The 26,660-nt window shown below is 40.4% G+C and overlaps 1 protein-coding gene across 1 annotated transcript in view; it reads right to left on the reverse strand.

Moving 5' to 3' along the window:
* Positions 1–1,448: 1,448 nt before the first annotated feature.
* SH3GL2 (SH3 domain containing GRB2 like 2, endophilin A1) overlaps positions 1,449–26,660 on the reverse strand; it is a 198,099-nt gene continuing 172,887 nt past the window's right edge. The window contains exons 4-9 of the mRNA XM_059924672.1: positions 11,849–11,992; positions 10,805–10,938; positions 8,756–8,914; positions 7,109–7,212; positions 5,142–5,272; positions 1,449–3,052 (exon numbers count right to left, since the gene is read on the reverse strand). Of these exons, the coding sequence (XP_059780655.1) occupies positions 2,853–3,052; positions 5,142–5,272; positions 7,109–7,212; positions 8,756–8,914; positions 10,805–10,938; positions 11,849–11,992 (872 nt within the window). The 3' untranslated portion in view covers positions 1,449–2,852. The remainder of the gene's footprint in view (positions 3,053–5,141; positions 5,273–7,108; positions 7,213–8,755; positions 8,915–10,804; positions 10,939–11,848; positions 11,993–26,660) is intronic.

Consider the following 26,660-nt stretch of genomic DNA (forward strand, 5'->3'; position numbering starts at 1 on the left):
ATTACTCTACTTGGTGCTGGGTCTTGCTGTTAGTCTCCCTTTGAGGTTACAGAACTACTATTACACAGGTACAGTCACACCTGAATGTGTAACATTAAAGACAACAGAAAGCTTTACTGGTTCAAATATGGTTGAATACATATATGCCTCTTTCTGGACTTGCTCTTCTGTACAGATCATCTTTTGTCCTATCATTGAATAAACATCACACTTTCTTAATTACTATAGCTTGATGTTTTATATCTAGAGAAAGTCCTCCAACTAAGTTGTTCTTCTTTAAGAAGAAATATCCGTTTGCATTTCACATAACTTTCATAATATGCTTGTCAATATTCAAACACACAAAAAAAACTTCCTGAGATTTTGGTTGAAATTGCACTAAACCTATAGGTCAATCTGGGTAGAAATAACATATTTACAATGCTGAGTTTTCCAACCCATAAATGTAAATATCTCTTCACTCATTAGGGTCTTCTTTATTTTTTCTCAAACATGTTTCATAATTTTCTATGTAGAGATCTTATATAATTCTTATTAGATTTATGTCTATAGACTTGAATTTTTGATGCCTTTGTAAATGATATACATTTTAATTACTTTTTTCTAAATGACCGTTACTGGTATATAAAAATTTTTTGGATATTGACTATATATCCAGTAATCCTATTAAATTTACTTATTGAGGCTAATAGTTTATCTGTGACTCTTCTGGATTTTCTCCATTCACAATAATGTCATTGGTAATTTCTTCTTTAAATTGGTTTGAAGAATTGATCTGTAATACTCTAACTCACAGCTAGAAAAAATATTATTTTCATGTTAGAGCAGTTCACATACAGTATATATGTGAACCTAGTATATCTGATTAAAACAATTTGTTTTAGATTAGAACATTTGGACTATTGGCCTCAGCATGGAAGAATACAAAGGGCACCCAGTACATAAAGAACATGTTTATTTTCTCAGGAGCTCAGGAAATACATATTCTGTATGCACTGCTCCCCTCCCCCCACCTACCTCCCCCTCCCCCCACATATACACCAAGAGAAAAGGCGGCCACCTTTTGGCCAGTCTGTATTTCCACGTCTATTCCTTTCTCTTTAAGCATGAAAGAAAACAAAAGACTGATTGAAATGATACATTTTATTTGCTCCTCTGAATGTTACATTCTTCTGATTATATCACCATGATGCTATCTCATTTAACTTCTAGAAGACCTCTTCTCTCCACTTTCTTATCTTCTTTTTCAAATCTCCTCCTTCCCTGGGTTACCAATAAGTTACCAGTGTCCAGGCTAACTCGCTTCTTGATAATGGAACTTCCCCTGCTTACAGAGAAGTAGGTGTGAGGTTGGAACCAGGTCTGCTTTGGTTGCATCAGAAGGCAATGAAGACTCGTCCACCCACTGTCGGACCCAGAGAACTGACACAAAATAAAGGGCCAGAGCCTTTGGTTCTGTCTTCAGCAATATTTATTGGAAACAGCGACGCTTCCCGTGGTTAAGTTTATACATTAAGCAGTAAGATTTGCCTTTCACTCCACATGATCCACTACCGCAGGTGGCACATCCAAAGCAGCACATTAAACCTCTGAAAGAATCTGTACAGCTAGATAAATAGAACTCTGGATGCCTAACAGGACTTTAATGACTGATACAAAAAAAAAAAAAAACCAAAAAACCAATAAACGAAGAAAACCACTCATAAGTTTACGCACAGCACTGTACACACAAAATGAAGAGGAGATAGAAGGGACAGAAATAAAAGTCATGACTGAGTTGGGAAAGAGTTTTGCATACGCAGCCACACATCTTAAACTGCTAAGCACAAAAATCATCTTTATTTGGTCCTCATTGAGGGCAGAATATGCACAAATGATGTTCAAAGAACACAAGGTGAAAGTGGAGTGGGAAGATAGTTACTGTTTCTTGGTCTATGAACTAGTGGGAAAATGGTTTCTAGTGTTTTTCTTCTTGTGTCTCTATACCAAATGGATTCATGAAACATGTAATTCATAAATAAGACTGAAGTGAAGATATCTGTTCCCCTGTCCATGTACCTTCAGAAATGCCCTGTATATATACATGGTTTCTGTACAGCAAGAAATTTAAGCTTGGAAACCAGATCTCTTCCCAGTTCCTCATAATGGAGAATCTCTTCAGCTCCTCCCTCAATATGCTGACTGCTAACTGTCTTACTTAGAAGTAAAATAGGAATCCCCCTCTGGCTTTAATAGCAGGGAGGGAAGAAAACCGGCTGTACCTCAGAAATAGGCATAAGCTGTGGAACAAAGGTGACCGTTCTCAGAGAAGGCTTTGAACCCACACTCAACACTTTTATATTGAGAGCATCAAGGGACTCACTCATTCAGACCAGAAGACAATTTGCTGGTGAGGGAGGCTTTCTTTGACAATTCTGTGACTCACATGTTTGGCAGGGGTCAATGTGAAAACGAGAACTTTCTCCTCTGTTTAAATGGAGAACCTGAGACCTTGAGATGGCCCCGGGTGGTAGATAATATCTCCGGCAGGATGGTTTATCTGTGATGTGGCTGATGGTCATATTCTAAGAAGCCACATCCTCCTGAGAACTGTGTAAACAGCAGTTCTGTGACTTCTGGCTGGTCTCAGATGGTATTTAAAAAGCACATGCCATGCCCACCAGGCTAAGAAGATACCATCCATCACCATGACTCTCGTGGGATCACACAAGTCAACGAAACATACTGAGTGGGGCTTGATGACTTGGACCACTGCAGCCTGCGCTTGGGGTGTGTTGTAAGCAGCATTACCAAAGCAGTGGTTAAACTTAACTATCTGGGTCAAGAAGAGGTGAGCCAGCCAGCATAACATCCTAATGGGGCAGAGCAACCAGAATCTCCACGTAATTGATGGGGAAGAAGCCTGACTGGCCATGGAGCATCCCCTCATACCAGTTCTCATCAATCTGGTTAGTGAGTGTGATGATATCACCCTCTTTAAAACCCAACTCCCCTTCATTTTCAGGTTCAAAGTCGTACAGAGCTCGGCAGCAGGGCTGATCCAGTGGGGCACCTGGGAGTAAGAGCAGGAGAGAAGAACACAGAAAGACAAGGGGAATTTAATGCACGTATCTACCTCCTGCTGCACCTGCCCAGCGTGCTGTCCCCCTTGGTTCCTCCCTCACTCCTCTTCCCGCTGAAGCTTCCTCTTGCTACTGGTCCCCAGTGTCTGCTGCATGGCACCTTGCCCTCTAGCAGTCTTCAGAAGCTTTCTCATGTTTCTGGAAGTTGTTGAATTGCTGTTTCTATTTCCAGTATGAAAAATTGGCCACATCTCTCCTTGTGATACGTACAACAGGGTTCATCAAGGTTGGCCTTGCTAACAATGCCCAGAGATGGGAGACCCAATGACTTAAGGAGTATTAACGAGATTTAGGTTCAAAATGAAGCATGGCCAGAATTCTTTCCATGCTAGCACTTTAAGATCTCTGCACATGTGAAATAATAGAGTTTATTACACGGACAAAACTTTACAACTTCAGAATAACAATGCAGTTCTCACTTTTTAAAAATAAAGTCCCCCCCCACCCCAGCCTCTGGAAACCATTGTAATGTAGTAAAAATAAGACAATATACAATACTGGGTTCAAGTTCTTACTCTCTGTGACCTTGCATAAAGCACTTTGCTCTCAGGTTCTTTGTCTAAAATTGGAACTAACAGTAGAACTTACTTTTCACAGTACTACTCTGACTATTAAATGAGATTATATAAAAATGATATAATTTACACCTTTGCGTTATATATTGCATATATAAATATGAGGTGTGCATCAGAGCTACGGCATAGAAAAAATAATATATGCTTCCTTGAGTCAAATAATGAAGGATGGGATCATAGCTTAAAAGGGATCTATGTTAAATGAGCAAATATATTAACACAGCAGGCGCACACATATGTATATCGACGCAGACAAGTGCATACAGCTCCATGCCATCTAGATGGCTTTGAAGGGGAACAATGAATTTTTTTTTTTTTTTTACTTAGAGAAAGCAAGTTAATGTGTCTCCAAAAGAAAAGTGAAATATGAGATTGGTTTTTGAGCAGGGGGAAGCAGGTTACCTATAACTTATATGACTAGTCCTTGTAACCAGATAACTTCTAGAAACCACTGTTGTTTATCCGCACACTGCGGGCTCTGAGCAGCAGAGCTAAGCACAAGGGGCAGAGAACTCCAACTGTCATCACACACCTCACTTTTTTCCTTCATGGTCTCCTGAGAGCATCTACGTTTCCTACTGTAGAACATCAAGCACTGGGGATGCAGGGAAAACAGGAGAAAGCTGCATATCCTTAAAATCCATATCCAGTATAAGATAGTTCCTGTTCTTCAACCAAGAAGATTACCAAGGTTGAATGTATCTCAAGCACAGGTTTTTATCTGATCTGTGTGTAGGGGGTGGAGAGCAGTGGTACCACCTAAAAGAATACATTACTGGCTATACATCAATATTCCTGATAGAAAATAAGTTTTAGCTTTCATTGTACCAACCTCTTACCACAGCACGATGAACTGGCTGGAGGGTGGGGAGAGGAGGGAAGTCTAGCAGATGCTGAGACTCAGAATATATTCATCTACAAATATATTCACCCATATGTTTGTGACTCAAGAAATCCAACTCAGCAAGTTCCTGGAGCTGCTTGCTGTCTGTGGGTGATAAGTGAGTGTATGTGGGCACGCACTGCCCAGGAGCATGATTCCGCATGCAGGCAGGAACCACGGAAGCAGAGTAACAGGAAGAAAAGATGACATCCCTACAACTAAACTCACATATTAAGGTAACTGTAAGACCACAAAGGAGGGTCAAAATCAAATGTGTTTGTTCGAACACTTAAGTATGTGCTGATGATGGACAGTGAGAGAAAAAAGGGACTTACAAAGAAAGTTTTATAGAGGAGAGAGAGTAAAGGAGGGGAAGAGATAATCAATGAGACAAGAGGGAACTCCTTTAAGAGTTTCTACCTTACAAAACCATCCTGTAAGAAATATATTATAGTGGATTCCTTATGCAGACAGATCGGACTGCTCCTAGAATTTCTGGAAGAGTGTCAGTGGGGTGTGCCCAGGCCCGGGGAATGGGTTCTGCAGGCCTCCGCTCCTTACCTGCAGGTTTGGGAGTGCCCGTGTGGGAGAGGCCCCCATTGGGCTGAGTGCTGTCCCCAGTTGTAAACTCCAGGCTCATTCGAGGTTTAGGCTGATATTCCCTTCTAGGCTGAGATGAAGCTTGCCTTATTCTGCATTAAAAAGAAAAAGGGTGGTAGAGTATGCAGCCAATTAAGGAGAAAAAGAAAAGCAATACAATCCTGAAAATGCTTAGGTCACCCACCAACCTACCATTGTGGAGTATGGGAAATCTGAAAAGGACCCTTAGTTTTCTTATCTGTGTCTGTCTCCATTTTAGTGCTGTGGTCACACCCTCTGCGGTTATACCCTCACTGTCTTCATCCTTCCTCTCACTTTCTCCCTCATTTACTCAGAGCTCCCTTTGCAAGTATGCAGGGTGCTAGGTGCCAGGAACTCAAAGATGAATAAGTCACAGTTCCTACCCTCAAGCAGCTTATGGTCTGGAGGGGAGACAGAACATAAACAACTGATTACTGTCAACTGTAGTAAGTGCTGCTATGGAGATAGGACAAAATGCCACAGGAACCCAGGGGTGGAGCTCGGGGTGGTGAGGAGTGTACCTGTCCCTGGGGAAGCTGGAGAAGGTTTAAGGAAAAAAGGTAAAAGATAGGTAGGAGTTATTTCTAGATGCACAGCTGTTTCCAGAAGAAAGTTATTTCTTGTAGAGCTTGAGAAGGTACGGAGGGAGGAAAGGGGGAAATACTGTGTGCTCTGGAAACAGCACAGAGGAAGGGGGAGAGAATCCAAGGGAGACAGGAGAAAGGTGGAAAGGTACAGGCAGTAAATGTATTCTGCACACCCGGAAGTATTTTCCACAGCTTCAGGTGTTCACACAGCAAAGTGCACAGCAGATTTGCAAGGGTGGGGGGAGTTTAGGGTATGGCGATTGTAGAATGACAGTGGCTTTGAACATATTTCAGAGGAAAAAAAGAAAAGTGGCCTTCATGCTCAACAGATGTCACAAAGACATATAATATTTCTTTAGTACATGGAAGTGCATGGTTTTAAACCATTCTAGAGGCTTCAGAGTGTTACACATAATTCCACAAGGGTGCACCGAGGAAAGAAGAACAATCCAAGCACTAGTCAAGGAAGATACTGAGGAGAGGAAGAGGCTGGCCAGATGGAAACGGGTGAGGTCATTTCCCGTAATACAGCACTGTAATTGGAGGCTGCCTTGTGCATTTATAGCCATATCATCAGCTATGAGAGTCGACCCTGGCCATGAGCTGAGAATAAAAGCTGCTGAGGCAATCCTTTGATGTACATGCATTTAGTTTAACTAAAATAACACATATGATATAGCACAGGGCTACTGCATACAGCTGTGCAGGCCGTGTCCTGCAGCTCTAGGGAGTCTCATTCATGAATTAAACCACCCCAGCCTGGCTATGAGGCCCATCTGAGGAGGTGGAACAGACATAAGAAAGCAGCTCCCTCTGATGGACCTCGTCACCATTCAGAGAAACACAAGGTATGGAACGACACAGGCTTTCCAACAGGTTATGCTTAAACGTGAACCCCTGTTGCACCACTGTGTGACCCTGAGCCCCAGTTTGCTCGTCTGTTAGGTGAGGCTAACAATACTTGGTTTACAGGGCTCTTATATGATTGATGATGATACACTTTCAGTACCCACACAGAATAGCTGCTCAGCAAATCACATCCATTATCATTAGTAGAGTCCTGGTGTCCCATCTGTGGCATCCAAAATACTCCCTAAGTATTTAGCTCTCATAAACACAAGACTAGATTCAACCGAACAAAGTAAAACAAAGCCCAAGACGATATAAGATCAAAACAAATGGTCCCTAAGGTGTCTTTGTAGGATCAGCAGGAATGTTGGTGGAAGGTTTTCTTCGAATGTATTCTAATATTTCCACTTCTTTATACACGCTTTTATAGCAAGGAAATGGAAATGGAAAATGCACGGAACTGTAAAATACCTTTCTTCCAGTCTGACTGTGACTTGCTGCAGGATCTGGACTGCCTGCTTATGGTACTCCAGCTGGGCTTGGATGAGCGCAGACAGCTGGCTCACCTGTTCGATCTGCAGATCAATGGGGGAATCACGCCTCAGTTACCAGGTTACTGACCTTAACCAGCGGCTAGTGCCCAGCCCACACGACACAGCCACCCCGGACACACGGACCAGTGCTCAGCGATGCCCGTGACTGTGTGGTGAGCCAGGCTGACCGATAGATAGTTTCGCAGGTTACAAACTGATTAAGGATAAGAAAGCATCCCTGCGTTTGGAAACTCTAGTGCTATGAGAAGAAACTTTAGTCAGAATCCTCCTGAAGATGACATAACTCTCATCAAACAGTCTCATGCTTAGCTACAACCTTCTGATTAGGATTTGGCTTATTTTGTTGATTTCCTATAGGACAAAAGATGCACTGACTAGAACATTCTTTGCTCTCTATACTTTCCTGCCAAGTCAATATTAGTGCTGTTAATAAAAATGTGGGTATTGATCTCTCACATGAAGCACTATGGGAGACAGTGTGGTATGATGGAAAATCTTTTGTTCTCTCTGACCCTCATCTGCAATGTAAAAGGGTTGAGTCAAGTGACATGTTGGGTTCATTCCAGCTCTAATATTCTAAGCATCTTTGGTTACTCTTCACGTTGCGTCTTGTGTTGTGATCCAGCTGAACAATGGCCTCTGAGTTAACAAAGGCCATGCTGCCCCATGAGTTTTGGGGTGGGGTAGGGTCCTGGGTGAAGGGAAGGAACACTGTGATTCGGGTCACCCTCATCCCCACGGTGTTCCTCTTCAGTAGTTAGGTGGACACGTTGTTTTACATCAACACACACTCTGACACTGTCTCTGGATGGTGTGAAAGTCTGGATATGTTCAACTTGCCTCCCCTGTCACCAGTCAGGGGGGGTGATAAGTACACAAAGGCTCTGTAAATATCTTGGCAGAAGTTGGTCAGCAACTGATGGGGCCGGAGGTGGGGATGAGCAAGGACAGGAAAGCTGGTTAACAGGTTTTATGACATGAGCGGTCGGAATGCAAGCTCTAAAGCCATGAATAGTAATTCAGCACTCTGGAAATGTGAAGGCAACTTTTAAACTATCTCATCTATGTCCCAAATGTAGTATCTATGCTACAATCGTCAATCTCAATTGAAATGATCTTTGGAAAGAAAATGTCAACTTTACCTCAAAATACAGACCATCTTAACCTATGTTGGACACTCACTTCTGAATACATTTTACTTGACTGATATTCTTATTTAATCTGAAGTCAATCTGCCTTACATTTCACATTTCAACAGAGTATTTGCTTAAGCTATTGGACTTCTATAGATCATCAGAAACATTCTTTATCTCCCCACTATTTATAATACTTTAAGATCATTAGCAGACAAAAATCTAGTTAAATCAAACTATAGGAATATAGGAAAAGCTTCACCATTTCTCAGTCTACTTTATAATTTTAAATAATTTAAAAGAATAACCATCTACTGAAGTTCTCCCCACATAGTACAGTCATTAACATTTTTAATTACATAACCCTTTAACTCATTAATCTTGTGCCTCAAAGCCAAAGCTAAATTAAAAACCACAGGAGAGTCACTCACATCCATCTCTAAGAGATTGAACATGCTTGACTCAGCAATTTCTTTAGACTCATCAAATTTCTCCAGAGCCTGACGTAGCTCTTCATCTGGAATCTTGCCTTGTCGTTTCTTCTTGTAATCAAAGTCCAGGCGTCGACCCTCCAACTTCTTTAAATGATGCTGAAAAAGTCAAGGGTAGGAATATGCTTTGAAAGGACGTACAGAAAAGGCCTATTTACAGCTCACTTCCCCATCATGCCTATTAGCTTCCAAAATAAGACAGGCTAAGTTCTAAAACATCATGTCACCAGAAAAATAAAGAAACCTGCATCACTGGGGCAAACGCTTCCAAATGCTAAAACATTTATGTTGGGAAACATCTTTAAAAATAATTAATAGCAAGAAAGAAATTGTGGGAAATACCAATACCCTTTATTTTCTACACCTGCTGGGTCAAAGCTAAGGTGGAATATATGCCTCTCCATCCCATGACAGAAGCCAGGAATGTGTGTACACACACTACACATTTGGAAAGCACAGGTATGTGGGGCTCACAAGTCCCCATCTTCAGGGGAAATGGTATCTCATGGGAAGGCAGAGGAAAAATGCTTTCCTTGAAATGAAGTGAGATAGCATGGTAGTCTTCCTTTTCATATCATAGAACATGAGTGCTGGAAAGGATTTGTCTTTGAGGTAATCCAGTCTGTTAGAATCACCTAAGATGCTTATTAAAAATATGGATTCTTGATCACCTGAATTAGAATATCCAGGGCTGAGGCCTAGGAATCTATGTCTGAACACTTACCCTAGTTGACTGATGTAGCTTTAGGTGAATCAATGGATTAAGTCTCCCATCTAACAGATGATGACACTTAGTCATAAGACCTAACTTGGAAGGGACCTAACACCATACACTGCGCATCAATCCCTCTTTGCATCACCCCAGATGCACACATTCCAGGTGTGTGCCTGCCCAGCCTTGTCTGACACCTCCACTGACCAAGTAGGAAAGTAGTTTCCCAAAGCTACAAAGTATTTTTGCCCTACGAGCAGCAGTGTTTCGCTACTAATGGGTGGGAGAAAATGCTAGACTTCCCTTGATCCTGGGTGTGCAAGGAGTAAAAGGGAAGAAACGGAAACAGAGTTGGAAGTGGTGAAGAAATGAGAAGGAAGGAGGAAGAATATCCTTGACCTTCCAGCCCACCTTACACCCCGCCTCCAATCCATGCCCTGATCCAAACTAAATGTGTGTATCTTTGGAAGGAATATTCTTTTAAAACATCTGAACTTGCAGTCAGCTGCAGGGTAGAGTACTGGAGTCAGGGTTACATGTTAGATTTGGAGTGAGTCTGCCACATACTAACTGTGGGACCTTGAGGCAGTGGTAGGGCTGAAGGAGATTTAAGCTAGAATAAGGAGATCAGGGAGACTTCAGGTTATGGCACTTCATTTTACAGTCAAGAAAATCAAACTTCAGACAAGTTCAACAAATATTTGTTAAAAGAATGAATGAGTAAACATTACACACCTAGTTCTAGGTAAAGCCAGTTGAAGTTTATGATTTGGAATAGCTAAACTCTTCTACATGTTTTAGAAAGAGGATAGTTGGGTTCTTCCTCAATCCTAACAAACATTACGAAAATATGAAATCACATGTTTACAGAGTAATAGAATAATTATGTATTTAAGCTAACAACTGGTACAGTTAGCATTTTAGAAGGTGAAATCGCCCCCAGAAAACCACAGAATAATAAAGAAAATTGTATATTATCAGGGAAAGGATATTACCCTCATGGAGAAAAAAACTTGAAAAAACTTGAAAAAACTTGAAAATTGAACGCAGAGAAGTCAAATGTAATACTCAGGAGTGGCACAATCATCATAATATTGGGGCTAAAAGTACTGCATTTCTGGTTTCTCTCGATTTATCATGTTGGATTGTTTTGCAATTCACATGCTCACTGATGACAACATGCACGGTAAGCTTTAAAAAATGTTTCCTAAAGGAAAAGGGCACCTGCATCTGTACAATTCCAACAGCCCACTTCCCAAATAACTAGCTGCAGATACCTGAATTTCCCTCAGATCTTTGTCATGAAGATTCTGAAGGGGGTCAATGAAGTTCTGCTTCACTTCCATGTCCAAAGAGTCCTTCACCTCCGAGAGTTCCCGCATGGCCTCTCCCACCTCACCAAGCGCTGGGCCTGCAAGCGGATAACTAAGCACTTGTACTCGTTAAAGAACAAAGGTGAAGGTGAAATGCACTTGCAATAACAGCACCCATCACAGACCAAAAACCTGGGATTACTGTCTGTCTTCTGAAGACAACCAAGACAACAGACAGCATATAATGCCCTCTGGAGATCAGTGTATTTTCCACCTGAGACAGTTCATGAAAGTTCACTGAGTACAATAGACTCAATGCCCCCAATGGGTGGTAGAGGGACCCCTTATTATAAAGAACATAAAATTTTGCTTTTCCTTTAAAAAGCAATTTGGAAGCTCCCTACCCTCCTTTGTAAGTGCTTGCTTTCCCTTAGAGGAGACCTCTTTAAGGCCAGCGCATTCAGCAAAAGCAAATACCAGGAGCAGAGAGCAGGGCTCAATCAGGAAGGACAGTCATTTGCTGCGACTTCACATTGTGAAGGAGTGAAAACAGAAGGTGGTTAGTATCGCAGCTGAGGGTCAAAGGAGAGAGGGGTGAAGGAATTCACCTGCGGTAGTCAAATTAGGTACCCTATATAAAAGAGCAGGGAGCAAAGAGAAAGCTCAGGGGGTGGGGCGTTGACTCATGCTGACTGTGACAGTTCCCTCTGCCCCAACACTCCAGTTACCGCCAGACATGTGCAACGGTAAATGTCCAGGCATCTGGATGTGTCAACCAGCTGCTGTAATGATGGGATCTCATTAGGAAAAAAGAAAATAAATAAAATTCCTAAGACAAATGACACTAAAAATGATGAAACGACTCTGAAAACAAATTTGGGGCCCATGTGGACAAGACCAAAAATTGAGAATCAAAATATAAAATGGTTTGGATTATTTCCTACAGGGTTTTCTTAGTGGCACTAAAATCCCCATGGACAAATGAAAATGTGAGGAAGCATACATTACCGAAGTTGCAATCATCTCCAAGCTCTCTTCCAAACTTGAGCATGGCCTCTGCCAGCAGTGCTTCTGCCTGAGGATAGCCTGGCCCTTTCTCCTGGCCACGGATTTTTGACATGGTGTTGATCATGCTGAGTTTAGCTCTGGAAGCTGGAGACAAAGACATAAGAGACTTTCAAAGCAGGCAACGTGATGTAGGAGGGACAGGGCTGGGTGGGGAGTCAGGCCTTCACGGGTCTCTAAACCAGCTCAGCTACCGAAAATTGCCCCTCCACCAATGTCTTCATCTGTAATATGTGCAGCTTGGTCCACAGATAAACACACGCCTGCTCTTTTAATCGTTAAACTCTCCCTTTCTCTCAAAATCTCAAGAGGAATTTAATAGAAAAGGCAAAGCTCTTCCAGGTGAAGATCCCATCTTGCCCGTCTTCCTGTGCCTTTTCTTTTTTTATTTTATTTTTTTTAACATCTTTATTGGAGTATAATTGCTTTACAATGGTGTGTTAGTTTCTGCTGCATAACAAAGTGAATCAGCTATATGTATACATATATCCCCATATCTCCTCCCTCTTGCGTCTCCCTCCCACCCTCCCTATCCCACCCCTCTAGGTGGTCACAAAGCACTGAGCTGATCTCCCTGTGCTATGCGGCTGCTTCCCACTGGCTACCTATTTGACATTTGGTAGTGTGTATATGTCCATGGCACTCTCTCACTTCGTCCCAGCTTACCCTTCCCCTTCCCCGTGTCCTCAAGTCCATTCTCTACTCCTGTGCCTTTGCTGATACTCTCTCCATTGCTGTGGCCCTTCAGTCCCTCTGTGGACCTGGGTGGCCCACAGAAAGCACTTCAAAAACTACGGGATTATGTGATCTCGAAGTTTTAGGATTCTACCTTTTATTTCAATTCTAGGAGCCTATGGACTGAAGTAGGAAATTAACTGATAACTCCTGCAGTGTGGGCCTTACGCCATGTATAAAATAGAACTATTTTCAAAATCACTTCTCAACTAAGATTCTAACAGTAAACAGTCCCATGAAGAAAGAACAGAAATATTGTGTTCATTAAAACGACTTAATTACTTTTCTCGCACATAACTGCTTCTGAAAATTAGTTTTGTGCCACAAAGACAGCCTTTCAATTTCTTTTTTGCTTTTACTTTTATAAAAGAAGATGCCTAGAAGGCAAATCCAGTTTTCATGGAAGAAACAGCTTTATTAGCACACTGTTAAAGACAGTGATTTACTTGATGCTAGGATACTACGGTTTCTCAGGTTCATTATCAGAGTTGGGAATGTACATTAACCTAGAATTATGCCCAGGATTCCATCTGCTTGGAAACCCCTGAAAGAATCACAGCTAAAGCACACACTTCCAGCGTTTAGTGGCTGCCATTTCATCTTGAACATTTGTTTTGAATAGGTTTTAATGTAAACTTTGGGCTTCAAAGGTCGAATCTGCAGACAAAGAGAATTATTATGAGAGGTCACCCTCCCAAGTTTGCCCCAGGGATATTATAATGAACAAGACAGCTATGGCCTCTGCCTTTATGAAGTTTATAGTGAACTGAGGGTAGCGTCTATTTTAAAAGCAATTAGAGTGAAGTGTATATGCTAAGTGTCATGTGGGGAGATTACAGCAAGTCACGAAAGTATATAGCATCACTCTAGTCTGTAGGCGTGGGCAGCGCAAAGAAGGTTTCAGGTGAGAAATATCTTTAAGCTTAGAATCACATAATGAGTAGCAGTTAGTCATGCTAACAGATGTAAAGCCTGGTGGTTCCTGGAAAAAAATGTAAAATTCGCATTTTCTTTACTTTGCTTCTCGTAGAAAATTGTATCATACACGTTAAATTTAAAAAATTGAAAATGTCACATGATGACACATTTTCGGGGGGAATGATATAATTAGAGTATATATTCAAAGACTTTTCTACAATAAGTCATATCTGAAATCCAGGAAAGACATAGTCCCTGCCAACATGCTCACAGTAGAGTGAGGTGTCAGATACATAAACAGTGGCAACAAATGTGATAAATGCAATAATAGCTAATACACACAAGGTACCAGGGAAACACAGAGAAGGAGTAACATTAGCACAAATAAAACTGAAATAAGCAGACCCAGACAATAAGAGGTACCAAATGAACAGAGGGAAAGAAGATAAATGGAGATCAAAGAAACCGAGTAAGGAAAACACACACGGTGGTTAATCCCTTCAAGTCCTGTTTTCACCATTTTACACTCTAAAGATTTATTCCTTTTACGAATTTGGTTACTGATTTGTGCTTAGATCTTGGTTCTGCTAAGAGTCGTCTTCCGGTAAGTAATTACCTGAAATAACTGTAACAGTTTAATATACTGTGGCTGATTTTCAAATGCATCATTTTCAATGTTGTTCGATTATGTTGTTCAATTCTTCCATTAATTACTTAGGAACATCTTGAATATGTTCTACATTTTCACGAGAAGGGGGAAGAAAACCATATTCTATTAGCTTATTTCTTCAAATCATCTAAAATACTTATTGATTCATATATTTGAAGAGACCAGCTTTTAAATTTATTCACAGCTATTAACTATTTTTAAGACTCTTGGATTAGTAAAACTTCCGTGTTCTTGAAAAACATCATCAGATGTCTGAATTAACCATTTTTAAGTGCTAACATAATTATTTTTAAATGATTTTTAAAAGCAGTACTTGAAGGAACTTCCCTGGTGGTCCAGTGGTTAAGACTCCACGCTCCCAATGCAGGGGGCCTGGGTTCAATCCCTGGCCAGGGAACTAGATCCTGCGTGCATGCTGCAACTAAGAGTCCGCATGCCGTAACTAAAAGACCCCGCGTGCCACAACTAAGGCCCGGCACAGCCAAATAAATAAATATTAAAAAAAAAAAAAAGCAGTACTTGAAGAAACAGAGAGGAAGCCTGGAAAACTACAAATTTAAGACACTAGAATTCCTATAATATGATCTCAGCCAAGTTAGATGTGCCCCTAGGGACCCTTCTCTTCTCTTCTAAAGGGACCTTTATATTTGCCATAGCTTTAGCCTTTCTTTCAAATTGTTACAATCTCTCTGACTAAGCCCCCATCTTTACTTTCCCACCTTCGCTATTCTAGTTCAACCTGCCCCCACTGGGTTTACTGCAGAAACAGATTCCTAATAGCAATCTCTCCCCTGGCCCATGAGAGCAGGATACTGGTATGCTGCCAGGATTAGCATATATATGTACACGCATTAGATGTTTAACCTTGACTGCTGAAGGAAAGAATAAACGAATAAATAGACTATCTTGGAAACTAGCAGGCGGTCATGGCAGTGGTTTTCATAAGCAGACTCTGTTCATATCCTTTGGCTCACGTGACTGACAGCCTTTTGAATCATAACAGAGAATGGGAACTAGAAAACTTGTTTCTTTTATGAAGAATAAAAAGTGTAGCAATCTAATAGAGTTCTTTTGCAGAGAGAAGCTACCTGACCTATACTGAAAACAGGGCTTTAGGGCCAGTCCAGACTGTGAACTGTGAGACTTGCCAGTGCACTTCCCCTACTGGTCCCCTAGAGCAGCGGTCCCCAACCTTTTCGGGACCAGGGACTGGTTTCGTGGAAGACAATTTTTCCACGGCTCACCCACTGCTTACCTCCTGCTGGTTCCTAACAGGCCGAGGACCTGTACCGGTCCGTGGCCCGGGGGTTAGGGAGCCCTGCCCTAGAGAACTGGCAGTCAGGTTCGAACCCTCTGGGCAGAAGACTGGAAGATTCTTCTCTGGGGAATACAACCAACTCAAGAGAAAAGACCTACAGATATTCACAGCTGGAAGCACCCAATGCAACAACTTCAGGTTGATTACCCTAGAATGAAGCTATAATAGTAAATAAGCACCCTCCCTTGACTCAGCTTTACTGTCCTACACCTAAGGGGAAAAGGTTAGCCACTAACATCAGACTTTGGAGAAAGTTTCTAACATGAGAGAGGCAAAACAAACAAGGAAATTGTAAAAAAACAAACAACTCAGGGAAAGAAAAATTACTATCATTAACATTCTTAGGTGTCTACGATACTTTATCAATGAAATAAAAAAGAAACAGAGAACTCTTAGAAATTAAAATATAATTTAACTTTAAATATGAATTTCAATAAAATATAAAATTAAAAAAAATCAATAGAAGCACAGATGATGAAGTTGAGGCAAATCCCCCCAAAAGTAGAACAAAAAACCAGAGATTAAAAAAATCAGAAAGAAAACATAAAATGAGGATCAGTCCAGGAGGTCTAGCAGCTGAATAATGGAAGCTCCAAAAAGAAAGAACACAGAAATAAAAGGGGAAGAAATTCTTTTTAAAAGTTCAAAAATTTCTGAACTAACAAACGTGTTCCCAGATTGAAAGGGTCGATCGAATGCCCAGGACAATGGATAAAAGGATCCTACCAAGGACTATTAACATGAAATTTCATAACACTGGAGACAAAGAGACAGTCCTAAAACCTTTCAGAGAGGAAAAAATAGGCTACACACAAAGTATCAAGTATTAGAAGGGCACTGAACATGAGAAAACCATGAACAACATGAGAAATTTCCTCAGAAAACAATGAAGCAATGACTCCAATATTTTTGGAAGAAATAATCTATAATCCTAAATTCAAATTATCAATTAAGTATAAAAGTAACATATGACATTTTCAAATACACGAGGAAGATTTCAATTTATCTTCCCAAGGTCAATGGAAGAGGCATTCTACCAAAACAAAGGTGTCAGTTGAGAAAAGGGACAGGTTAAGGGATCTAGAAAAAGGGATCTAGTGTAAGAAAAGAGTTGAAAATGATGATAAAGGGAGATCTCAAGATGGTCCTTGTGCATCAGGCATTGAGCACCAACTGTAGCTGACACTATACATAACCAGGTGCATGCAGCTCAGGGAGCCATGAGCTAAAGGGAACTATAGGCTCCCCATGATCCCCACTGGAATCAGGTTATAGTTGTCCACTACTGTACCTTGCTTTATGATGCATCCTTCATTGGCCTCCTCCCATTTCCTAATCCCCTAACAGGATTTCCTGGAATCATCTTCTAAATCAACCACTTGTGCTCACATCCATGCACATGGTTTAGTTTGGGGGGACCCATACTAAGACAGTAACCAATCTAGAATGCAGCATCAGATACATATCTGAAAGATGATTGACACCTGGCACATTTCAATGTACTGACAGGAAATTCATATTTGTGGCAGAGGGTTAGGGAAAGAATCAGTGAAAGGTACACAAAAAGTTAAGAAACTGAAAATTAAAACAATTATTAACTCCAGGAAAAACAAAAAGGTTGTATAAGAAAAGAAATATAACCATGTTATTCTGCATGTCTCAGATCTGTACAAGTTTTACAAGGGCATAAAATGTAAATACTGAATACTGGTCCAACAAAAATTATGCTATAAACATACTGGAAAAATGAGAGAGGGGAAAGATGTGGAAGAATGGGAAAACAGGAAAAGGGCAAACAATTCTCATCTTTTAAAATGGGAATCAAACTGAAACACCTAAAACTGGAAAACTAAGCAGAGGCAACATTAGCCTGTTGTTTCAAGACAGAAGTAAAAACCAAGGAAACAGCCAAACAGGTTTTGAAAGTGTTGCTTCTGGGAAATGGAAATGGGGGAAGCAACTCCAGGAGGACTGCTGTTTTTTGTAAAAAGCTTTAAAAAAATATTTTATTTTTTTCTAATATGAGCATATATTACTTCCATTATGAAGTACTAAATTTAACATATTTCCCACTTCTTTTTCCATCAGTAGACCTAATTTAGTGGCTGAACTGCATAAAATACTCATAGTATCTTCACAATCTGGGCACTGCTCTAACCTCAAGGGTCTTTCCACCTAAAGGTTCTGCTGAAAAATATGTTCAGTGGTATAAAGAGAATTGGCTAGGAAGAGAAAAGTTAATAAGGATTAACAGGTGAAATGCCATCAAGGAAAAAACCATCAGAGGCAAGGTCTCGATGAGTCCACATCTAGGTGATTTCTGGAAGGAAATGTATCTGGTGAACTGAAACAGCAGGAAGTAAAATTAGGATGACCAAGAAAGCTAATTTATTCCCCCAAAGGGCTTCCATTGTTTTGTCTTCTGTTAAAAAGGGGAGGGGGAGCAGTTTCTTTCTTGTCCTCAAAAATTTACACTATCTTTTCAGGAAGAGAAACAGGGGCAGTCAAAGCTCAATCTGTACCAGCTCTGGACTCTAAAGCATAATCTGTACCATCCCTTGAAGAGCTTTCTAATTCTGGGCACAGCCAAAGGGAAGTCAAAGCTCTGCGGAGAGTAAAACAGAAGCTCTCCTCACACTGCCAAATGGAGTTATTTTCCTCTGACCTAAAAGTGGTGTCCCTGTGAGTCACTGCTCAGTCTCTCCTAAGCAACTAGCATGGTAACTAACTGGGAATGTTGAAAACCCAGTACTTCTGCTAAATCTTAGTGTAAAAAAAAAAAAAAAAAAATTATTTCTTAATCCAAATGAACAAACAGGAAAACAGACCATTAGGTCTTGTCTGTCATGGAAAACAGCATAGTGCATTACAATAAACATTAGCTTTGGTTCATACAAACACAGGTAAAAATCCAGGCTCCAAATCTTGCTAGCTGTGTATCCCTGAAAAATCATTTAATTCTGAAAGTTATCATCAGGATACAGTGATAAACAGCCAAAAGAGCAACTAGCACAGACACACACCACAGGCACTGGAGATGGGGGAATGCACTCCTTTCTACCCTCCATGTTCTCTTTCTAGAAGTGTGTGTGGAGTGTTCCACTGTCAACTTGGTTGTATGGGAAATTACATTTCCCAGAACCCCTCCACTGCATGTCTCCAAGCTAGAATTGGTCCAAAGTGAGGCTGTGCACATTTGGGAGGCGAAGATGAAGCAGCAGCCATACACTCTGAAGGCTGAGGTGAAAGCAGGTTCCAGTTTGTCCTCGATTTCATACTCTGTGCCCAGCTCTTCTTGAATGCTGATTCCGCTGACCAAGAGTGCCCCCAGGCCCACCACAGAGCTTTTGCTGCAAACTCACAGAGGTGGTAACCTTGAAGAGACAACAGTCTTCCACAGCCTTCCACGCCAGCTGCCCTGTCAGTGTTGCTCCAGCAGCTGGGCCTGCCTACCTTCCAGATTCCTGTAAGTTCGTTCTCCTGGGTCAGGGCTGGTCAGTGAACTTTCTCTGATCCTTAACTCTACTTTTTTGGCCTTTATTTACCCAGATCTTCCTACAATTGTACAAGCTCTAGTTCCATTAATAAATCTCTTAGTCCATAGTATCCACCATGTCTTTGCTTCCCTTATTGAACTCTGACTGACACAGTGGCTGATGGTCCAATATCCAAACCGACAAAAATTTATGATTTATCCTTGATAGAGCCCTGAAAGTAAGTCAATAAAAATGATTGTAAATATTTCAATTCTGCAACTCTGTTTTCAAGATAGACATAAATTTCTGCAGCTCTGTAGGTAGGAGTTTGCTGCTAACTGGAAAGAAAACCAGAAAGGACAGCCAGTTTAACAAGGTGGGATTAAGACACAGACTTTGGAGTCAGACTGTCTGAGACCAAATCCTGGCTATATATATATTTTTTAAAGGAATTCCTTTATTTTTATTTCTATTTTTATTTATTTATTCATTCATTCATTCATTCATTCATTCATTTATGGCTGTGTTGGGTCTTCGTTTCTGTGCGAGGGCTTTCTCTAGTTGCAGCAAGCGGGGGCCGCTCTTCATCGCGGTGCGCGGGCCTCTCACTATCGCGGCCTCTCTTGTTGCGGAGCACAAGCTCCAGACGCGTAGGCTCAGTAGTTGTGGCTCACGGGCCTAGTTGCTCCGCGGCACGTGGGATCTTCCCAGACCAGGGCTCGAACCCGTGTCCCCTGCATTGGCAGGCAGATTCTCAACCACTGCGCCACCAGGGAAGCCCCTGGCTATATTTCTTGCTGGATGATTTTGGGCCTCAGTTTCCTCATTTGTAAAATGGTACCTCCCCCTCATTGTAAGGTTAGGATGATGCAAGGATTAGATGATATAATGTATGTCACAATGTTGGTACATGATAAACATTCAATAAATGTTGGCTATTTCTGTATCAGACATGCCAGCAAGTTCCCTGTGTGATTTTGTATGAGTTACTGTACCTCTCTGAGTCTCAGGTTCTTCACTGATAAAAAGTTGAAAAAAAAGGAGACAGTTGGATAATTCCTAAAACTCTTCCAAGTTCCCCTACTTAAGGTGGTTCTTCTTAGATAGAAGACTTCTCCAAGAAAGCATGCCCTGGCCTTCAGCCGTAGAAAACTTCAGCAATTTCCTGAAGTTGCTAGAACTGTCCCTCTTCTTGGAATGACCCTATTCTCTGTCTACCTGCCCAACACAACACCAGGCACATCTTTTCTACAGTCTTTCCCAATTACCCTTTACCTCTACTGCCTCCAAGTATACGTGACCCTTCCCTCATTTTATGTCTCCACCGTGCCCTGTACATACACAGATCATATCTCACATGATACTTTCTCTCTTTTCTGCATGTCTGTTTCCTGATACAAGTTAGGAAACCACATCCTACTGAATTCTAGCAAAGGGCCAAGCATACAGCAGGTGCTTACTTATTAACTGTGGGCTGAATGATTTCATTTAAAAGTTTTGGTTTTTTATACAATTTTCTGTATATATCATTTTTTTCTGATCCTTAGAAAAGACTTCCTTGTTCAAAAGCACAACAATCTCTTATTGTGCTCTAAAACGGAGCAAGAGACTGCTGATAAGATCTAATTACATACTAACTCTGCGATCTGATAGGATGATTTGGGAGAGCAGGTCATGCTGATGGCAATCTGGCTGGTGTTTCCCTTACATACACGAGATTTTAAGATTTCCGAGGATGCTGGGCCTTTTCATTTCTCCTGACTCCATTCTTTAAAGTGCAGAAGGGTGAGACCCCATTTTCTATTCACTCATTATTAACGCTGGCTCTTTGGAAGCAAGTCATCTCTCAATTATGCCATGAAAAACTGCTTTATGGGAAAATGATAAGAAGCTGATCACACAATCCCCTGGAATCAGGATAGAGGCTCTCATTTCTCCCAACAAAAGAGGGCTCCTATGATAAATTATAAGCCCTAAGGGGATAAAAAAAGATCAATAAAAATCAATACATAGGTGACACTGGAAACAATTATGTATCCCCCAATACAGAAAAATTATGAATTTGCACTCCCTGAGTGAAGTGGTATTTACCAAAAAAATCAGCTTTCTAAAGATTTTTTTCAGTGATTAAATGAATAAAACATTCATTGCCTGAGAGGGACTATGGCAGAGAGACTCTGAGAGAAGCAAGGCCCAGTCTCTGTCCTCAATGAGCTTACTGTCTAGTTGGAGAGTCAGAGAGCGCCTCCACTCACCGTGATCTGAGGCAGACCCGGGCCATCCTGTGAGTAAGGTTATAATGTATTCACACCACACAATTGAGCAACGAATTCTGCTAGGAGAGTAAGGCCAGGAAGGGTCATGAAACAGGTGACACTTGAGCTGGGTTTCTGGAAGAGTGAGCTGTAAAGGCAGAGGGGTAGGAAGGGCCATTCCAGGCATCTGGCCACTATGAGCAAAGGCACATAACAATGCCTGGCGCATTTGGAAACTTCAAAGTGTCTGTGGCTTAGGTGCAAGGCCAAACAGAACAATGTGAAGAGGCCACAGAGTTGCAACCAGGCTGTGAAGGGCCCTGAATTGCATGCTAAGGAGCTTAGAGTCTCCCATCAAAGGTTTCTGACAGAGAGTTATTTAACATCTAGACCTTCAAAAGGGCTCTAATTCAAATTATATCAGGTTTAGATTTTGGAAAAAAGATTCCTATCATCAATTTAGGGAAACTGAGAAGTGGGAAGGGGGTCTTCCTAAAATGGGAAGCCACAGACCAGTTATGAAAACACTGTAATAGATGAGTCCTAAGGAAATAGGAGAAGGGAGAAACTTTAGAGTCCTGTGGTGGGTAGCATTAACCAGGTGACTGAATAAATGTGAGGAGAAAGAAGAGGGGCATCTAGGATGGTGTTAGGGCAGTGGCCGGCTGCCCATTAATCACCTGGGGAGGTTTTAAAACTACTGATTCCTCCAAAGGTGGTACTGGGTCAACGAGATTCTATAAGAAAAAACATGGACTCAACTCTACCTCACACTATACCTAAAATTGATTCTAAGTGGATTGCAGATCTAACTATGGAAGGAAACACAGTACAACTTTTAGAAAATGATATCGGAGAACACACTCATGACCTGTAGAATATGCGAATATTTCTTAAAACAGGACACACAAACACTTATTCATAAAAAAAGCATTTCTAAATTGGACTATGTTAAAATTAAGTACTTCTATCTTTCAAAAGAAATCATTAGAAAGAATTAAAAGACAACCAAAAAAATGGGGCTTCCCTGGTGGCACAGTGGTTAAGAATCCGCCTGCCAATGCAGGGGACACGGGTCCGAGCCCTGGCCCAGAAGATCCCACATGCCACGGAGCAACTAAGCCCGTATGCCACAACTACTGAGCCTGCACTCTAGAGCCTACAAGCCACAACTACTGAGCCTACGTGCCACAACTACTGAAGCCCATACGCCTAGAGGCCGTGCTCCACAACAAAAGAAACCACGACAATGAGAAGGCCATGCACCTCAATGAAGGGTAGCCCCTGCCGCAACTAGAGAAAGCCTGCACACAGCAATGAAGACCCAACACAGCCAAAAATAAAAAAAACAAATTAAAAAAAAAAAAGGCAACCAAAAAAATGTTCAGATACTCACAATACACATATCCAAAATAGGACTTGTATCCAAAATATTAAAAAGAAAAAAGTCCTATAAACCATTAAGAAAAAGATGACCCAATTTTTTAAATGTGTAAGAGGCTTGAACAGACAGTTCACCAAATAAGATATTCAAATATCTAATCTGAAAGGGGCTCAACTTCATTATTTTGCCAATGCAAATAAAACCACATTGAAACATACCCACAGGAATGGTTAAAGTGGAAAAAAAAGAAAAGAAAAAAAACACAGAAAATATCAAGTGTTCAGAGGGTGTAGAACAACCTGAACTCTCAAATTCTGCTGGTGGGAGTAAGAACTGGTAGAACATTTTGGAAAACAACTTAGCAGTATCTGTCTACAAAAGCTGAAAAGACTTACACCCTGTGCCCCAGCAATTCCACTTGTAGGCATATATCCATCAGAAATGTGCACAAGACTCATATACAAAAATGGGCTATTCAAAATAGCCAGAAAATAGAAACACCCAAATGTGTATCAGTGAGAAAACAGACAAATAAATTGTACTCTATTCTCACAACAGAACGCTAGACAACAATGAGAATGAAAGGACTAAACCTACACACAGCAAAACAAATATAAAGTTGAGCAAAAGGAGGCAGATCTAAAGAGTACATGCTCTATGATTCCATTTAAGCAAAGGTCTAAATTAGACAGAACTATATGGCCTTAGAAGTCAGGACAGCTTGCATCTGGAAGGGCAGCAATGTGCAGTTTCTTAAACTAGGTACCTTTACATGACATTATCAGTTTGTAATAATTCATTGAGCCATACATTTATGATTTGAGCACTATACTTTTTGTATATTATAGATCAATAAAAAGCTCAGGAAAAAAAAACAAAATCTGATGCCTGTGTCCCACTCCCAGATTTCCGAGTAACTGGTCTGCCTTGTGGTCTGGCCAGCTACAGTCTTTAAAGTCCCTTAGGTGATTCTAACATACATCAAGTTTGAGAACATTGCATTCCAATCTCTAGACTGAATACCTGGGTAGGTGATGATAAAAATCTGAGATGAAGAACACAGGAGGAAGAGACTTGGGGGAGGAAATACAGAGGTGTTTCAAATTCAGCAAATACAAAGTCTAACAGAATATCCACAAGATTGGACTAAACATATAACTAAATACATGGGTCTTGAGCCCAAAAGAGGGTAGATTATCTGGTAACACCTGGAATCTTTTTTTTTTTTCTTTCCCAGTTTTACTGAGATATAATTGGCCTATAACACTGAATAAGTTTAAGGTGTACAACATAATGATTTGATATATGCATACATCATGAAATGATCACTATGGGAAGTTTAGTTAACATGCATCCTCACACAGTTACAATTTTTTTTTTTCTGATAAGAACTTTAAACATCTACTTTCTTAGCAACTTTCAATATGGTATTGAAATATAGAAGTTAAACAATATGGTACTGTTAACTATAGTCATCAAGCTATACATTACATCCTCAGAACTTACTTATCTTATAGCTGGAAGTTTGTACCTTTTGACCACTTTCACCCATTTCATGCACTCCCCCTACCCCTCAGCTCTGGCAACCACCCATGTGAGCTCTGTTTCTATGAGTTTGGTTTCTTTAGATTCCACGTAAGTGAGATCATACAATTTTTTGGTGTGTATACATACATTTATAAAATGGAATATTATTCAGCCATAATAAAGAAGGAAACACCTGGAATCTTGAAGTCTAAGCCATTAGATAAAAGGAAGAAGGGGAAGAAAATCCCACCCAAATCAAGATAAAACAAAATTCCTTAAGTCTTCTTTTTCTTCTGGTTTTATATTTGGTAGGTGGAAATTAGCTGTAATTAGTGTTACCATCAGCCAGGAGCTTTACATAAACATTTTTTTTAAAATTTTATTGAAGTATAGTTGATTTACATTGTTGTGTTTGTAAATTTCTGTAAAGTGATTCCATTTTATATATATATATATATTCAGTTATATATATATATATTCTTTTTCATATTCTTTTCCATTATGGTTTATCACAGAATACTGAATATATTAATAGTTCCCTGTGGTATACAGTAGGACCTTGTTGTTTATCCATTCTATATATAATAGTTTGCCTCTGCTAATCCCAAACTCCCATTCCTTCCCTCCTCCACCACTCCCCCTTGGCAACCACAGTCTATTCTCTATATCTGTGAGTCTGTTTTCGTTTTGTAGATATGCTGATTTGTATCGTATTTTAGATTCCACATTTAAGTGATATCATACGGTATTTGTCTTTCTCTTTCTGATTTCACTTAGTATGATAATCTCTAGGTCCATCCATGTTACTACAAATGGCATTATTTCATTCTTTTTGACGGCTGAGTAGTATTCCACTGTATATAAATATATACCACACCTTCTTTATCCATTCATCTGTTGATGGACGTTTAGGTTGTTTCCATGTCTTGGCTATTGTAAATAGTGCTGCTATGACATAGGGGGTGCATGTATCTTTTTGAATTATAGTTTCATCTGGGTATATGCCTAGGAGTGGGATTGCTGGATCATATGGCAACCCTATTTTTAGTTTTTTGAGGAACCTCCATACTGTTTTCCATAGTGGCTGCACCAATTTACATTTCCACCAACAGTGTAAGAGGATTCCCTTTTCTCCACACCCTCTCTAGCATTTGTTATTTGTAGACTTTTTAATGACAGCCATTCTGACTGGTGTGAGGTGATACCTCACTGTAGTTTTGATTTGTATTTCTCTAATAAGTAGAGATGTTGAGCATCTTTTCATGTGATCCCTATCAAATTACCTATGACAGTTCCTACAGAACTAGAACAAATAATCCTAAAATTTATATGGAACCATAAAAGACCCAGAATTGCCAAAGGAATCCTGAGGAAAAAGAACAAAGCAGGAGGCATAACCTCCCAGACTTCAGATAATACTACAAAGCTACAGTAATCAAAACAGTGTGGTGCTGGCACAAAAACAGACATTAATGGAACAGAACAGAGAGCCCAGAAAAAAAAAAACACACACCTATGATTAATTAATCTTCAACATAGGTGGCAAGAATATAAAATGGGAAAAAGTCTCTTTAGCAAGTGGTGCTGGGAAAGTTGGACAGCCGCATGTAAATCAATGAAGTTAAAACACACCCTCACACCATACACAAAAATAAACTCAAAATGGCTTAAAGAATTAAACATAAAGATATGATACCATAAAACTCCTGGAAGAGATCATAGGCAAAACATTCTCTGACATAAATCATACAAATGTTTTCTTAGGTCAGTCTCCCAAGTCAATAGAAATAAAAACAAAAATAAACAAATGGGACCTAATCAAACTCACAAGCTTTTGCACAGCAAAGGAAACCCATAAACAAAATGAAAAGATAACCTATGGGAGAAAATATCTTCAAATGAAGCTACCGACAAGGGCTTAACTTCCAAAATATACAAAGAGCTTATACAACTCATCAACAAAAAAACAAACAACCCAATCAAAAAATGGGCAGAAGACCTAAACAGACATTTCTCCAAAGATGACACACAGAAGGAGAGTTTATTAATGGCTTTTTAGCTACACAGTTTTCTAGAAGGGTTTGTGTGTGACAGGGCTCGTAAAAACCTTGAGGAAAATACTAGCTCAGATTTGGCATTATGAGGGAAGCAGATTAGATGGGATATTCTGAGGGAAAAAGAGGCTGATCAAGGTCTGGCAGATAATTATTAAGAAGTTGGAAAGCATGTGACCTAAAGATTATAAAGATTTTAAAATCTTCATGTTTTGAAACCTTATGTATTTGGAAATCACTAATTTGAGTTAGAAGCTTCAAGGGATGACAGAAAATAGCAAATGTGCATTAAGTTCCTAATGTTAGCTGGAGGTAGACCCTCCAGGGAGCCCCGGACCCCTCTTCTCTTTGGGGCCTGTCATCTTCAGCCCACAGTAGTTTTGTGGTGCACATAAACATTTAAACTTAATCTTCACCA

This window comes from Balaenoptera ricei, chromosome 6, assembly GCF_028023285.1.
Source record: "Balaenoptera ricei isolate mBalRic1 chromosome 6, mBalRic1.hap2, whole genome shotgun sequence".
NCBI lineage: Eukaryota > Metazoa > Chordata > Mammalia > Artiodactyla > Balaenopteridae > Balaenoptera > Balaenoptera ricei.